This window comes from Mustelus asterias, unplaced genomic scaffold (genome assembly GCF_964213995.1).
Source record: "Mustelus asterias unplaced genomic scaffold, sMusAst1.hap1.1 HAP1_SCAFFOLD_2007, whole genome shotgun sequence".
Lineage (NCBI taxonomy): Eukaryota > Metazoa > Chordata > Chondrichthyes > Carcharhiniformes > Triakidae > Mustelus > Mustelus asterias.
This window is the reverse complement of record NW_027591952.1, coordinates 16,523-31,000: the sequence shown is the minus strand read 5'-3', so window position 1 is coordinate 31,000 and position 14,478 is coordinate 16,523. Positions and strand designations below refer to the sequence as shown.

Genomic DNA, 14,478 nt, shown 5'->3' with positions numbered 1-14,478 from the left:
TACCAGGCAACATCCTGGCAAATCTTTTCTGTACCCTCTCCAAAGCCTCCACATCCTTCTGGTAGTGTGGCGACCAGAATTGAACACGATATTCCAAGTGCGGCCTAACTAAGGTTCTATAAAGCTGCAACATGACTTGCCAGTTTTGAAACTCAGGGTGCCCCGGCCGATGAAGGCAAGCGTGCCGTATGCCTTCTTGACTACCTTCCCCACCTGCCTTTGTAAAATACAATTGGCTACTGATATCCTATTGCCTCAACCGCACCTCCGAACGCCGCAATCGAAAAAGGGGGCACCGGTATCGGGCAGGCACTCTCTGGACACCCACCGTGCGGCCCCTTCCAACATGGCCGCCCACCCTTTGGCCTGTTGTCCACCCCGCCTCGAGGGTCATGGCCCAGTCCCTGAGATGGGGAGGAATCTTCTTCACCCCAGAGAGCGGTCAGCTTCCGAAATTCGCTGCCACGGGAAGCAGCTGGGGCTAAAACACGGCGGGCCCGATCTCACCCCGACCGTTCACGCCACGCTTCCCGCCGCAGCGAAGACGGAGACTTGTGGCGCCCAGCCAAATCTCCGATCGCGCTGGGGGGTTGGGAAAGTCCCATCAGCGCGAACAACTATAAAATTGCAGCCTGCATCTTTTCAAGAAGGAATTTACAAACTCGTTCGTGAGTCACAGAAAACTAGCATGAAGGTACCGCAGACAATAGATAAAGGAATAGAATATAAAGGTGAGGAAGTATTGTCGCAACTATACAAGGCATTGGTGAGGCCGCACCTGGAGTATTGGGGACAGTTTTGGTCCCCTTATTTGGGGAAAGATGTAGTGGCATTGGAGGCAGTTCAGAGGAGGTTCACTCGACTGATTCCAGAGATGAGGGGTTTGTCGTGTGGAGAGAGATTGAACAGTTTAGGCCGACACTCTCTGGAATTTAGAAGAATGAGGGGAGATCAGATTGAGGTCTACAAGATGATAAAAGGTCTAGGATAAAGTAGACGGTGAGCGGACGCTTCCTCTTGCGGGACATTGCACTTTGGAAGGACAAACCAAAGAAGAACGTACAGGGTAAATGGTAGGACTCTGAAGAGTGCAGTTGAACAGAGGGATCTGGGAATACAGGTACAGAATTCCCTAAAAGTGACGTCACAGGTGGATAGGGTCGTAAAGAGTGCCTTTGGTACAGTGGCCTTTATAAATCGGAGTATCGAGTATAAAAGTTGGAGTGTTATGGTAAGGTTATATAAGGCATTGGTGAGGCCGAATTTGGAGTACTGTGTACAGTTTTGGTCACCCAGTTACAGGAAGGGTGTAAATAAGATTGAAAGAGTGCAGAGAAGGTTCACAAGGATGTTGCCGGGACTTGAGAAGCTGAGTTACAGAGAGAGATTGAATAGGTTGGGACTTTATTCCCTGGAGCGTAGAAGATTGAGGGGAGATTTGATAGAGGTGTATAAGATTTTGATGGGTATAGATAGAGTGAATGCAAGCAGGCTTTTTCCGCTGAGGCTAGGGGAGAAAAAAACCAGAGGGCATGGGTTAAGGGTGAAAGGAGCAAAGTTTAAAGGGAATATTAGGGGGGGCTTCTTCACGCAGAGAGTGGTGGGAGTGTGGAATGAGCTGCCGGATAAAGTGGTAAATGCTTTTAACATTTAAGAAAAACTTGGACGGGTTTGTGGATGAGAGGGGTGTGGAGGGATATGGTCCAAGTGCAGGTCAGTGGGACCAGGCAAAAAATGGTTCGGCACAGACAAGAAGGGCCAAAAGGCCTGTTTCTGAGCTGTAATTTTCTATGGTTCTATGGTTCTAGGATGAGAGGTCTTCGGATAAGGGGCAACAAATTTAAAACAGAGTTAGAGGAGAAACTACTTCCCCCAAAGGGTTGTGAATCTGTGGAATTCGCTGCCCCCCAGAAAGTGCGGTGGGTGCTGGGACAGTGAGTAAATTTAAGGAGGAGTTAGACAGATTTTTAATTGGGAATGGGGGTGAAGGGTCATGGGGAGAAGGCAGGAAAATTGGAAACGAGGAGCGTATCAGCCATGGCCGAATGGCGGAGCAGACTCGATGGGCCGAATGGCCTCCTCCTATTTTTCTGTGTCGCCATGAGCCCCGGGATGGGGGGGGGGGGTAAAGAACTCGGAATTGTCAGGAATAGCTCAGGAATGATCTAACTTGCAGGCGCGGTGGGGCAAACCCCACTTGCGAACCCCAGTGACCAACTCTCGGCAACCCGGGTGTTACTGGTGGGCGTGTGAGAGTGGGTGGGGTGCATGGGTGGGAATTCTAGAGGGGTCCAAAATTCTGAAATTCCCCACCTAACCCTCCCCCCTCCCCCCCCCGCCCCCCCTCTCTCTCTCTCACACCTTTTAAGATTCCGAGGTGCCTCCCCAGCCGGCACCTCACATCTCCAGACCCACCCCAGGATACGAGGCAATGACTCAAAGCTCCTTCCCAGGACAGGAAGTCCTTATCCACACATTGGAATGATTTCCTGTTGACTAACATGTCCGTTGCGAACTGCACAGTCTTGGCCAATACTGCACTTACTCATTGCATAGCTCCTCTCTTGCTCACCGTCAACCGGACTGTCTTTGCTTCTTCCTTTCTCCCTCCCGCCCCCTCCCCCGCCTCAACAGATCACCCCATCCCCCCCACCACCACCCCCCCCTCCCCAGCCTCCTCTCTCCCTCCGGGGCAGAGGAGGAAGACACAGGGCGCACAGGCCCAACACACAGAGAGTGTGGGGAATGGTTGTGTGAGCACCAGGCAAGGCGCAGTACAATTTTAACAGAGAGGCAGCAACGCAGGACGTCTGTGAAGCTCAGGACAAGAGTGTGTAAAAAGAATAACCAAGAGGATTCTTCATTTTATCAATAGACGCACAGAGGCAAAGCGGTTAGGATTACATTCTTATCCAATTCTGGACACCGTACTTTAGGGAGGATTTTTTTTTTAGTCATTTCGAGGGATGCGAACATCGCTGGCCGGGCACAGCTTTTACCCCCCCCATCCCTAGTTGCCCCCTTGAGAAGGTGGTAGGTGAGTCGCCATCCCCGGGTGTGGTGTAGGTACACCCACAGTGCTGTTAGGGAGGGAGTTCCAGCATTGCGATTGGACATCAGTCGGTCCCCGTGTGTGGTGTAGGTACACCCACCGTGCTGTTAGGGAGGGAGTTCCAGCATTGTGATTGGACATCAGTCGGCCCCCGTGTGTGGTGTAGGTACACCCACAGTGCTGTGAGGGAGGGAGTTCCAGCATTGCGATTGGACATCAGTCGGTCCCCGTGTGTGGTGTAGGTACACCCACAGTGCTGTTAGGGAGGGAGTTCCAGGATTGCGATTGGACATCAGTCGGTCCCCGTGTGTGGTGTAGGTACACCCACAGTGCTGTTAGGGAGGGAGTTCCAGGATTGCGATTGGACATCAGTCGGTCCCCGTGTGTGGTGTAGGTACACCCACAGTGCTGTTAGGGAGGGAGTTCCAGGATTGCGATTGGACATCAGTCAGTCCCCGTGTGTGGTGTAGGTACACCCACAGTGCTGTTAGGGAGGGAGTTCCAGGATTGCGATTGGACATCAGTCGGTCCCCGTGTGTGGTGTAGGTACACCCACAGTGCTGTTAGGGAGGGAGTTCCAGGATTGCGATTGGACATCAGTCGGTCCCCGTGTGTGGTGTAGGTACACCCACAGTGCTGTTAGGGAGGGAGTTCCAGGATTGCGATTGGACATCAGTCAGTCCTCGTGTGTGGTGTAGGTACACCCACAGTGCTGTTAGGGAGGGAGTTCCAGGATTGCGATTGGACATCAGTCAGTCCCCGTGTGTGGTGTAGGTACACCCACAGTGCTGTTAGGGAGGGAGTTCCAGGATTGCGATTGGACATCAGTCAGTCCCCGTGTGGAGTGTAGGTACACCCACAGTGCTGTTAGGGAGGGAGTTCCAGGATTGCGATTGGTCATCAGTCAGTCCCCGTGTGTAGTGTAGGTACACCCACAGTGCTGTTAGGGAGGGAGTTCCAGGATTGCGATTGGACATCAGTCAGTCCCCGTGTGTGGTGTAGGTACACCCACCGTGCTGTTAGGGAGGGAGTTCCAGCATTGTGATTGGGGATCAGTCAGTCCCCGTGTGTGGTGTAGGTACACCCACTGTGCTGTTAGGGAGGGAGTTCCAGCATTGTGATTGGACATCAGTCAGTCCCCGTGTGTGGTGTAGGTACACCCACCGTGCTGTTAGGGAGGGAGTTCCAGCATTGTGATTGGGGATCAGTGGGTCCCCGTGTGTGGTGTAGGTACACCCACAGTGCTGTTAGGGAGGGAGTTCCAGCATTGCGATTGGACATCAGTCGGTCCCCGTGTGTGGTGTAGGTACACCCACAGTGCTGTTAGGGAGGGAGTTCCAGCATTGTGATTGGACATCAGTCAGTCCCCGTGTGTGGTGTAGGTACACCCACCGTGCTGTTAGGGAGGGAGTTCCAGGATTGCGATTGGACATCAGTCGGTCCCCGTGTGTGGTGTAGGTACACCCACAGTGCTGTTAGGGAGGGAGTTCCAGGATTGCGATTGGACATCAGTCGGTCCCCGTGTGTGGTGTAGGTACACCCACAGTGCTGTTAGGGAGGGAGTTCCAGGATTGCGATTGGACATCAGTCGGTCCCCGTGTGTGGTGTAGGTACACCCACAGTGCTGTTAGGGAGGGAGTTCCAGCATTGTGATTGGACATCAGTCAGTCCCCGTGTGTGGTGTAGGTACACCCACCGTGCTGTTAGGGAGGGAGTTCCAGGATTGCGATTGGACATCAGTCGGTCCCCGTGTGTGGTGTAGGTACACCCACAGTGCTGTTAGGGAGGGAGTTCCAGGATTGCGATTGGACATCAGTCGGTCCCCGTGTGTGGTGTAGGTACACCCACAGTGCTGTTAGGGAGGGAGTTCCAGAATTGCGATTGGACATCAGTCAGTCCTTGTGTGTGGTGTAGGTACACCCACAGTGCTGTTAGGGAGGGAGTTCCAGGATTGCGATTGGACATCAGTCAGTCCCCGTGTGTGGTGTAGGTACACCCACAGTGCTGTTAGGGAGGGAGTTCCAGGATTGCGATTGGACATCAGTCAGTCCCCGTGTGTAGTGTAGGTACACCCACAGTGCTGTTAGGGAGGGAGTTCCAGGATTGCGATTGGACATCAGTCAGTCCCCGTGTGTGGTGTAGGTACACCCACCGTGCTGTTAGGGAGGGAGTTCCAGCATTGTGATTGGGGATCAGTGGGTCCCCGTGTGTGGTGTAGGTACACCCACTGTGCTGTTAGGGAGGGAGTTCCAGCATTGTGATTGGACATCAGTCAGTCCCCGTGTGTGGTGTAGGTACACCCACCGTGCTGTTAGGGAGGGAGTTCCAGCATTGTGATTGGGGATCAGTGGGTCCCCGTGTGTGGTGTAGGTACACCCACTGTGCTGTTAGGGAGGGAGTTCCAGCATTGTGATTGGACATCAGTCGGTCCCCGTGTGTGGTGTAGGTACACTCACCGTGCTGTTAGGGAGGGAGTTCCAGCATTGTGATTGGGGATCAGTGGGTCCCCGTGTGTGGTGTAGGTACACCCACAGTGCTGTTAGGGAGGGAGTTCCAGCATTGTGATTGGACATCAGTCGGTCCCCATGTGGTGTAGGTACACCCACAGTGCTGTGTGGTGAACCATCGTTGGTTCCCACTGGATAGTACTGAGCCAGGGGCTGGCCAGTACTACAAGGATGTACATATGTTACTGTTGGGTTGTGCTATTGTTGCTGTTGGGGTTAGGGTGGGGTTGTTACACCTTTGTACTGTAGTGTTGTGGCACATCCCAGTCGGGCTCCGCCTCCTGGGAGAGGTATAAGAGTCCCTGCTCTGGCCGGGACCCCTTCAGTCTGGGATAGTGTATATAATTACTGGCTGCTTCATTACAGTAAATAAAAGCCTTTCATTTACCGAGCTTCAAGCCTCGTGTTTGAGAAGCGCATCATGCTGTGAGGGAGGGAGTTCCAGCATTGTGATTGGACATCAGTCAGTCCCCCGTGTGTGGTGTAGGTACACCCACAGTGCTGTTAGGGAGGGAGCTCCAGGATTGTGATTGGCATCAGTCAGTCCCCGTGTGTGGTGTAGGTACACCCACAGTGCTGTGAGGGAGGGAGTTCCAGCATTGTGATTGGACATCAGTCAGTCCCCGTGTGTGGTGTAGGTACACCCACAGTGCTGTTAGGGAAGGAGTTCCAGGATTGTGATTGGACATCAGTCGGTCCCCGTGTGTGGTGTAGGTACACCCACAGTGCTGTGAGGGAGGGAGTTCCAGCATTGCGATTGGACATCAGTCAGTCCCCGTGTGTGGTGTAGGTACACCCACAGTGCTGTTAGGGAGGGGGTTCCAGGATTGTGATTGGACATCAGTCAGTCCCCGTGTGTGGTGTAGGTACACCCACAGTGCTGTTAGGGAGGGAGTTCCAGGATTGTGATTGGACATCAGTCAGTCCCCGTGTGTGGTGTAGGTACACCCACTGTGCTGTTAGGGAGGGGGTTCCAGGATTGTGATTGGACATCAGTCAGTCCCTGTGTGTGGTGTAGGTACACCCACAGTGCTGTTAGGGAGGGAGTTCCAGGATTGTGATTGGACATCAGTCAGTCCCCGTGTGTGGTGTAGGTACACCCACAGTGCTGTTAGGGAGGGAGTTCCAGGATTTTGACCCCAGCCACAGTGAAGGAACGGCCGATATCTTTGCGAGTCGTTCTGATCTGGAAGCCGCTGCCTGAAAGGGAGTCGGAAGCAGATTCAACGGGAAGTTGCAAAAGGGGGAATTGGGGAAAGACTCGAAATGGAGAAATTTCCGGGGCTCTCGGGGAAAGAGCGGGGGAGAGGGGGAGGGAGCGGACTCGAGTTGGATCGATCTTTCAAAGATCCAAAGATGCAACAATGGGCTGAATGGCCTCATCCTGTTTCAATACAATTCCATAATACTGTTGTCTATTAACACTGAGCTACGATAAAGTAAATGGCTATTCGGCCCATCTACTCCATGCTAGTGCTTCTACTCCAGACCTGTCTTCTCCCACACCCCTCTTCTTCTCCCCCCTATCCCCCATCCCTCCATTCGTCCCTCTCGATTGTGAGTATCCAGCTTCCCATCTTAAATGTGTCAACACTATTCACCCTAATCACTCCTCGTGGGAGCGAGTCCCACATTCTCCCCCACTCCCCGTGGGAGCGAGTCCCACATTCTCCCCCACTCCCCCGTGGGAGCGAGTCCCACATTCTCCCCCACTCCCCTGTGGGAGCGAGTCCCACATTCTCCCCCACTCCCCGTGGGAGCGAGTCCCACATTCTCCCCCACTCCCCTGTGGGAGCGAGTCCCACATTCTCCCCCACTCCCCGTGGGAGCGAGTCCCATATTCTCCCCCACTCCCCATGGGAGCGAGTCCCACATTCTCCCCCACTCCCCGTGGGAGCGAGTCCCACATTCTCCCCCACTCCCCGTGGGAGCGAGTCCCACATTCTCCCCCACTCCCCCGTGGGAGCGAGTCCCACATTCTCCCCCACTCCCCGTGGGAGCGAGTCCCACATTCTCCCCCACTCCCCCGTGGGAGCGAGTCCCACATTCTCCCCCACTCCCCCGTGGGAGCGAGTCCCACATTCTCCCCCACTCCCCCGTGGGAGCGAGTCCCACATTCTCCCCCACTCCCCGTGGGAGCGAGTCCCATATTCTCCCCCACTCCCCATGGGAGCGAGTCCCACATTCTCCCCCACTCCCCGTGGGAGCGAGTCCCACATTCTCCCCCACTCCCCCCGTGGGAGCAAGTCCCACATTCTCCCCCACTCCCCGTGGGAGCGAGTCCCACATTCTCCCCCACTCCCCGTGGGAGTGAGTCCCACATTCCCCCCACTCCCTGTGGGAGCGAGTCCCACATTCTCCCCCACTCCCCGTGGGAGCGAGTCCCACATTCTCCCCCACTCCCCGTGGGAGGAAGTCCCACATTCTCCCCCACTCCCCGTGGGAGCGAGTCCCACATTCCCCCCACTCCCTGTGGGAGCGAGTCCCACATTCTCCCTCACTCCCTGTGGGAGCGAGTCCCACTATTCTCTCCCACTTTCTGGGTGAAGATATTTCTCCTGAATTCCCCCAGTGGATTTATCAGTGACTCTCTGATATTGGTGACCCCCTAGTTCTGGTCTCCCCCACAAGTGGAAACATCTTCCCCGTGTTGATACAATTGAAACCCCACTTCATCATTTTAAATTCCTCGATTAGGTCACCCCTCAGCGTTCCTCAGCACTGACCCTCCCACAGTGCGGCGCTCCCTCAGCACTAACCCTCCCACAGTGCGGCGCTCCCTCAGCACTGACCCTCCGACAGTGCGATACTCCCTCAGCACTGACCCTCCGACAGTGCGGCACTCCCTCAGCACTGACCCTCCGACAGTGCGGCGCTCCCTCAGCACTGACCCTCCGACAGTGCGGCACTCCCTCAGCACTGACCCTCCGACAGTGCGGCGCTCCCTCAGCACTGACCCTCCGACAGTGCGGCACTCCCTCAGCACTGACCCTCCCACAGTGCGGCGCTCCCTCAGCACTGACCCTCCCACAGTGCGGCACTCCCTCAGCACTGAGCCTCCCACAGTGCGGCGCTCCCTCAGCACTGACCCTCCCACAGTGCGGCACTCCCTCAGCACTGACCCTCCCACAGTGTGGCGCTCCCTCAGCACTGACCCTCCCACAGTACGGCACTCCCTCAGCACTGAGCCTCCCACAGTGCGGCGCTCCCTCAGCACTGACCCTCCCACAGTGCGGCACTCCCTCAGCACTGAGCCTCCCACAGTGCGGCGCTCCCTCAGCACTGACCCTCCCACAGTGCGGCACTCCCTCAGCACTGACCCTCCCACAGTGCGGCGCTCCCTCAGCACTGACCCTCCCACAGTGCGGCGCTCCCTCAGCACTGACCCTCCCACAGTGCGGCACTCCCTCAGCACTGACCCTCCCACAGTGCGATACTCCCTCAGCACTGACCCTCCCACAGTGCGGCGCTCCCTCAGCACGGACCCTCCCACAGTGCGGCGCTCCCTCAGCACTGACCCTCCCACAGTGCGATACTCCCTCAGCACTGACCCTCCCACAGTGCGGCGCTCCCTCAGCACTGACCCTCCCACAGTGCGATACTCCCTCAGCACTGGCTCTGGGAAAGTTTGTCTGGATTGTCAACCCGAGGTCTCTGGAGTAGCCTCTCAAAACCAGAAGCTTCTGATTTTGTGTGAGTGCTGGCCACCGAACCACAGCTGCCACCTGGTTCTGGAGGGTGGCTTGTACCGGCTTTCCTTCCATACAGTGAACCTTTGTGATGTTTTCCAGCTGTCGCCAGAGGAGGAAGAGAGGAAGAGACTCCGGAGGGAGAGGAACAAGCTGGCTGCAGCAAAGTGTCGGAACAGGAGGAAAGAGCTGACCGATAAACTCCAGTCGGTGAGTGCGGCGAAATATCTGAGAGTGAATAACCCACAACAACCCACCACACACCCCAGACCAGCTCTGAGTGTTTGATGGGGGGGACAGTGTAGAGGGAGCTTTACTCTGTATCTAACCCCGTGCTGTACCTGTCCTGGGAGTGTTTGATGGGGGGACAGTGTAGAGGGAGCTTTACTCTGTATCTAACCCCGTGCTGTACCTGTCCTGGGAGTGTTTGATGGGGGGACAGTGTAGAGGGAGCTTTACTCTGTATCTAACCCCGTGCTGTACCTGTCCTGGGAGCGTTTGATGGGGGGACAGTGTAGAGGGAGCTTTACTCTGTATCTAACCCCGTGCTGTACCTGTCCTGGGAGTGTTTGATGGGGGACAGTGTAGAGGGAGCTTTACTCTGTATCTTACCCCATGCTGTACCTGTCCTGGGAGTGTTTGATGGGGGACAGTGTAGAGGGAGCTTTACTCTGTATCTAACCCCGTGCTGTACCTGTCCTGGGAGTGTTTGATGGGGGACAGTGTAGAGGGAGCTTTACTCTGTATCTAACCCCGTGCTGTACCTGTCCTGGGAGTGTTTGATGGGGGGACAGTGTAGAGGGAGCTTTACTCTGTATCTTACCCCATGCTGTACCTGTCCTGGGAGTGTTTGATGGGGGACAGTGTAGAGGGAGCTTTACTCTGTATCTAACCCCGTGCTGTACCTGTCCTGGGAGTGTTTGATGGGGGACAGTGTAGAGGGAGCTTTACTCTGTATCTAACCCCGTGCTGTACCTGTCCTGGGAGTGTTTGATGGGGGACAGTGTAGAGGGAGCTTTACTCTGTATCTAACCCCGTGCTGTACCTGTCCTGGGAGTGTTTGATGGGGGACAGTGTAGAGGGAGCTTTACTCTGTATCTAACCCCGTGCTGTACCTGTCCTGGGAGTGTTTGATGGGGACAGTGTAGAGGGAGCTTTACTCTGTATCTAACCCCGTGCTGTACCTGTCCTGGGAGTGTTTGATGGGGGACAGTGTAGAGGGAGCTTTACTCTGTATCCAACCCCGTGCTGTACCTGTCCTGGGAGTGTTTGATGGGGACAGTGTAGAGGGAGCTTTACTCTGTATCTAACCCCGTGCTGTACCTGTCCTGGGAGTGTTTGATGGGGGACAGTGGAGAGGGAGCTTTACTCTGTATCTAACCCCGTGCTGTACCTGTCCTGGGAGTGTTTGATGGGGGACAGTGTAGAGGGAGCTTTACTCTGTATCTAACCCCGTGCTGTACCTGTCCTGGGAGTGTTTGATGGGGACAGTGTAGAGGGAGCTTTACTCTGTATCTAACCCCGTGCTGTACCTGTCCTGGGAGTGTTTGATGGGGGACAGTGTAGAGGGAGCTTTACTCTGTATCCAACCCCGTGCTGTACCTGTCCTGGGAGTGTTTGATGGGGAGAGTGTAGAGGGAGCTTTACTCTGTATCTAACCCCGTGCTGTACCTGTCCTGGGAGTGTTTGATGGGGACAGTGTAGAGGGAGCTTTACTCTGTATCTAACCCCGTGCTGTATGTGTCCTGGGAGTGTTTGATGGGGGGACAGTGTAGAGGGAGCTTTACTCTGTATCTAACCCCGTGCTGTACCTGTCCTGGGAGTGTTTGATGGGGGGACAGTGTAGAGGGAGCTTTACTCTGTATCTAACCCCGTGCTGTCCCTGTCCTGGGAGTGTTTGATGGGGGACAGTGTAGAGGGAGTTTTACTCTGTATCTAACCCCGTGCTGTACCTGTCCTGGGAGTGTTTGATGGGGACAGTGTAGAGGGAGCTTTACTCTGTATCTAACCCCGTGCTGTACCTGTCCTGGGAGTGTTTGATGGGGACAGTGTAGAGGGAGCTTTACTCTGTATCTAACCCCGTGCTGTACCTGTCCTGGGAGTGTTTGATGGGGGACAGTGTAGAGGGAGCTTTACTCTGTATCTAACCCCGTGCTGTTTGATATTAGGAGACGGATCAGCTTGAGGATGTGAAGTCAGGCTTGCAGAAGGAAATCGCTGAGCTGCAGAAGGAGAAGGAGAGGTTGGAGTTCGTCCTCGAGGCCCATCAGCCCATTTGCAAAATTCCCGACGTTGGCAGGGGCCCCCCGACGCCGGGGACGGTCAGAGGTCGCGGGGTGAAGCCTAAGGACCCGGGCCTCCAGGCTGCCCGTTCGTCCCAGAGGCCCAAGCCGCCCAGGGTCTCCCTCAGGCCCGTCCGCGATCTCGGCGTCAGCAGGGGGAGCCCCGAGCCCGAGCCCTTGCACACCCCCACCCTCCTGCGGACCCCCTCGGTCACCCCCTTCACCGCCAGCCTGGCCTTCACCTACCCCAGCCTGCCGGCCTACGACCCGGAACCTTCCGCCGGCCCCTCCGGCCAGGGGCTGGCCCTCTTCGCCCCCCCGGAGGCCTGCGCCGCCGCCCATCGCCGGGGCAGCAGCAGCGGCGACCAGTCGTCCGACTCGCTCAGCTCCCCGACCTTGGTGACCCTGTAGGTCAGGGCGCCGGGCGAGGGCCAATCGGCTGCGCGTAGCGGGATGGGGGTGGGGGCCCCACGCGTCCCGCCAGGGAGTGGTGGAGAGGGAGGGAGGGGCGCAAGGGGCTGAATGGCCTCCTCCCCGGACTCTCCTGAAGAGGCCGACCCCAACTGAGAAGGGTCTCTCTTTGGACGGGCGGGCTGGGGCTCGTGGGGGTCAAAGGGCACATGGGCCGGGTCGACCACCCCATGTGTGGCGGCCATTGGGATCATCGGGAATGGTTGGTCAACTAGGAGGGCGGAACAGACAGTGGCAACACCTCTGGGAATGGGCGAATTGGAAACCCTTGTGCCAAAGCAGGGGTGGGTTAGGTTGATGACCGGATCTGTTAACCGCACCCCCCCCTCCACCCCGCACCCAACCCTGGAGGGTTTATTAAATCTGCCACCCTCCCCCAGCACCAAATCTTTGACTCCCTGAAGCATTCAGGCGGTGAGCTTGACCAACTTGGAGGTCGATCAGGACCGGGGTGGTAATCTCTGGCCTATGGCAATACCCATGGCACTGCCCATTGCCCAGGGTTGGACAACCCTTGGCATTCATCCCATGCCTCTACTATCACCAAAGGTCCAGCGGGGCGGCACGGTGGCACGGCGGGTTAGCACTGCTGCCTCACAGCGCCAGGGACCCGGGTTCGATTCCCTGGCTCGGGTCACTGTCTGTGCGGAGTCTGCACGTTCTCCCCGTGTCTGTGTGGGTTTCCTCCGGGTGCTCCGGTTTCCTCCCACGGTCCGAAAGATGTGCAGGTTAGAGGGATTGGCCGTGCTACATTGCCCCTTAGTGTCCAAAGATGTGCAAGTTAGGTGGATTGGCCATGCTAAATTGCCCCTTAGTGTCCAAAGATGTGCAGGTTAGGGGGATTGGCCGTGCTAAATTGCCCCTTAGTGTCCAAAGATGTGCAAGTTAGGTGGATTGGCCGTGCTAAATTGCCCCTTAGTGTCCAAAGATGTGCAGGTTAGGTGGATTGGCCGTGCTACATTGCCCCTTAGTGTCCAAAGATGTGCAAGTTAGGTGGATTGGCCGTGCTAAATTGCCCCTTAGTGTCCAAAGATGTGTGGGTTAGGTGGATTGGCCATGCTAAATTGTCCCTTAGTGTCCAAAGATGTGCAGGTTGGGTGGATTGGCCATGCTAAATTGTCCCTTAGTGTCCAAAGATGTGCGGGATAGGTGGATTGGCCATGCTAAGTTGTCCCTTAGTGTCCAAAGATGTGCAGGTTGGGTGGATTGGCCATGCTAAATTGTCCCTTAGTGTCCAAAGATGTGCAGGCTAGGTGGATTGGCCGTGCTAAATTGCCCCTTAGTGTCCAAAGATGTGTGGGTTAGGTGGATTGGCCATGCTAAATTGCCCCTTAGTGTCCAAAGATGTGCAGGTTAGGTGGATTGGCCATGCTAAATTGCCCCTTAGTGTCCAAAGATGTGCGGGATAGGTGGATTGGCCATGCTAAATTGTCCCTTAGTGTCCAAAGATGTGCAGGTAAACTGGATTGGCCATGCTAAATTGTCCCTTCGTGTCCAAAGATGTGCAGGTTAGGTGGATTGGCCATGCTAAATTGTCCCCTTAGTGTCCAAAGATGTGTGGGTTAGGTGGATTGGCCATGCTAAATTGTCCCCTTAGTGTCCAAAGATGTGTGGGTTAGGTGGATTGGCCGTGCTAAATTGTCCCCTTAGTGTCCAAAGATGTGTGGGTTAGGTGGATTGGCCATGCTAAATTGTCCCCTTAGTGTCCAAAGATGTGTGGGTTAGGTGGATTGGCCATGCTAAATTGTCCTTTTGTGTCCAAAGGTGGATTAGCCATGGTAAATTGCCTCTTAATATCAGAGGGCTTAGCAGGGTAAATATATGGGGGTTACAGGGATAGGGTTTGGGTGGGATTGTGGTAGGTGCAGACTTGATGGGACGAATGGCCTCCTTCTGCCCCGTATGGGTTCTGTGGTTTGATGGATTCTATGAAACCGGGGCCAGATTCTGAGCGAACTTAGCAAAGCATTATCCAGCACAAAACCTCCCCAATCCCCAATTCCTTACTATTTATTTCGAGATGTATTTTTGTATAATTTATTTTTTATCCTGAGGGAGCACGTCGATTCCTGACAATCAGTGAGAAGATCAAATAAACTACTGCTCTCTCTGCCAAGGCTTCCTGTGTGGTTTTTTTCTCTCGAATTTTCTCGTTCCCCTACTCTCTCCTCTCTCACGCAGACACGCACTTGGTGTATCCCGTGGACGTCAGATCGTCTGGGAGTGAGAGGATAACTCAGACATCTCAGGCCTCCCTCTGACTAGGCCTCGCGTGAGATCGGGAGATCAAGGGGCTGGAGTTGGCTGTTGGGCCCCTCCTGCCTGCCCCACCATTTCGTAAGATCGCGGCCGACCTTATTGTGGTCTCAACCTTACTTTCCTGTCTCCCCGCCCTCTAACCCTCAACTCCCCCTGTGGCAAACAGAAATCTCAGCCTTGAATATACAACTCTCACCAATTTTTACATGGAAAGCATC

General features: G+C 55.3%; 1 protein-coding gene across 5 annotated transcripts in view; it reads left to right on the top strand.

Moving 5' to 3' along the window:
- LOC144489086 (fos-related antigen 2-like) overlaps positions 1-14,113 on the top strand; it is a 45,370-nt gene extending 31,257 nt beyond the window's left edge. For 4 of the 5 annotated variants that reach the window (XM_078207044.1, XM_078207042.1, XM_078207040.1 and 1 more), the window contains exons 3-4: positions 9,351-9,458; positions 11,417-12,068. In XM_078207044.1, the coding sequence (XP_078063170.1) occupies positions 9,351-9,458; positions 11,417-11,941 (633 nt within the window). In that variant the 3' untranslated portion in view covers positions 11,942-12,068. Of the gene's footprint in view, positions 1-9,350; positions 9,459-11,416; positions 12,787-12,942; positions 13,255-13,306; positions 13,674-13,726 lie in introns of those variants that run through there. The other variant, XM_078207039.1, reaches the window with a different exon arrangement.
- Positions 14,114-14,478: the final 365 nt, after the last annotated feature.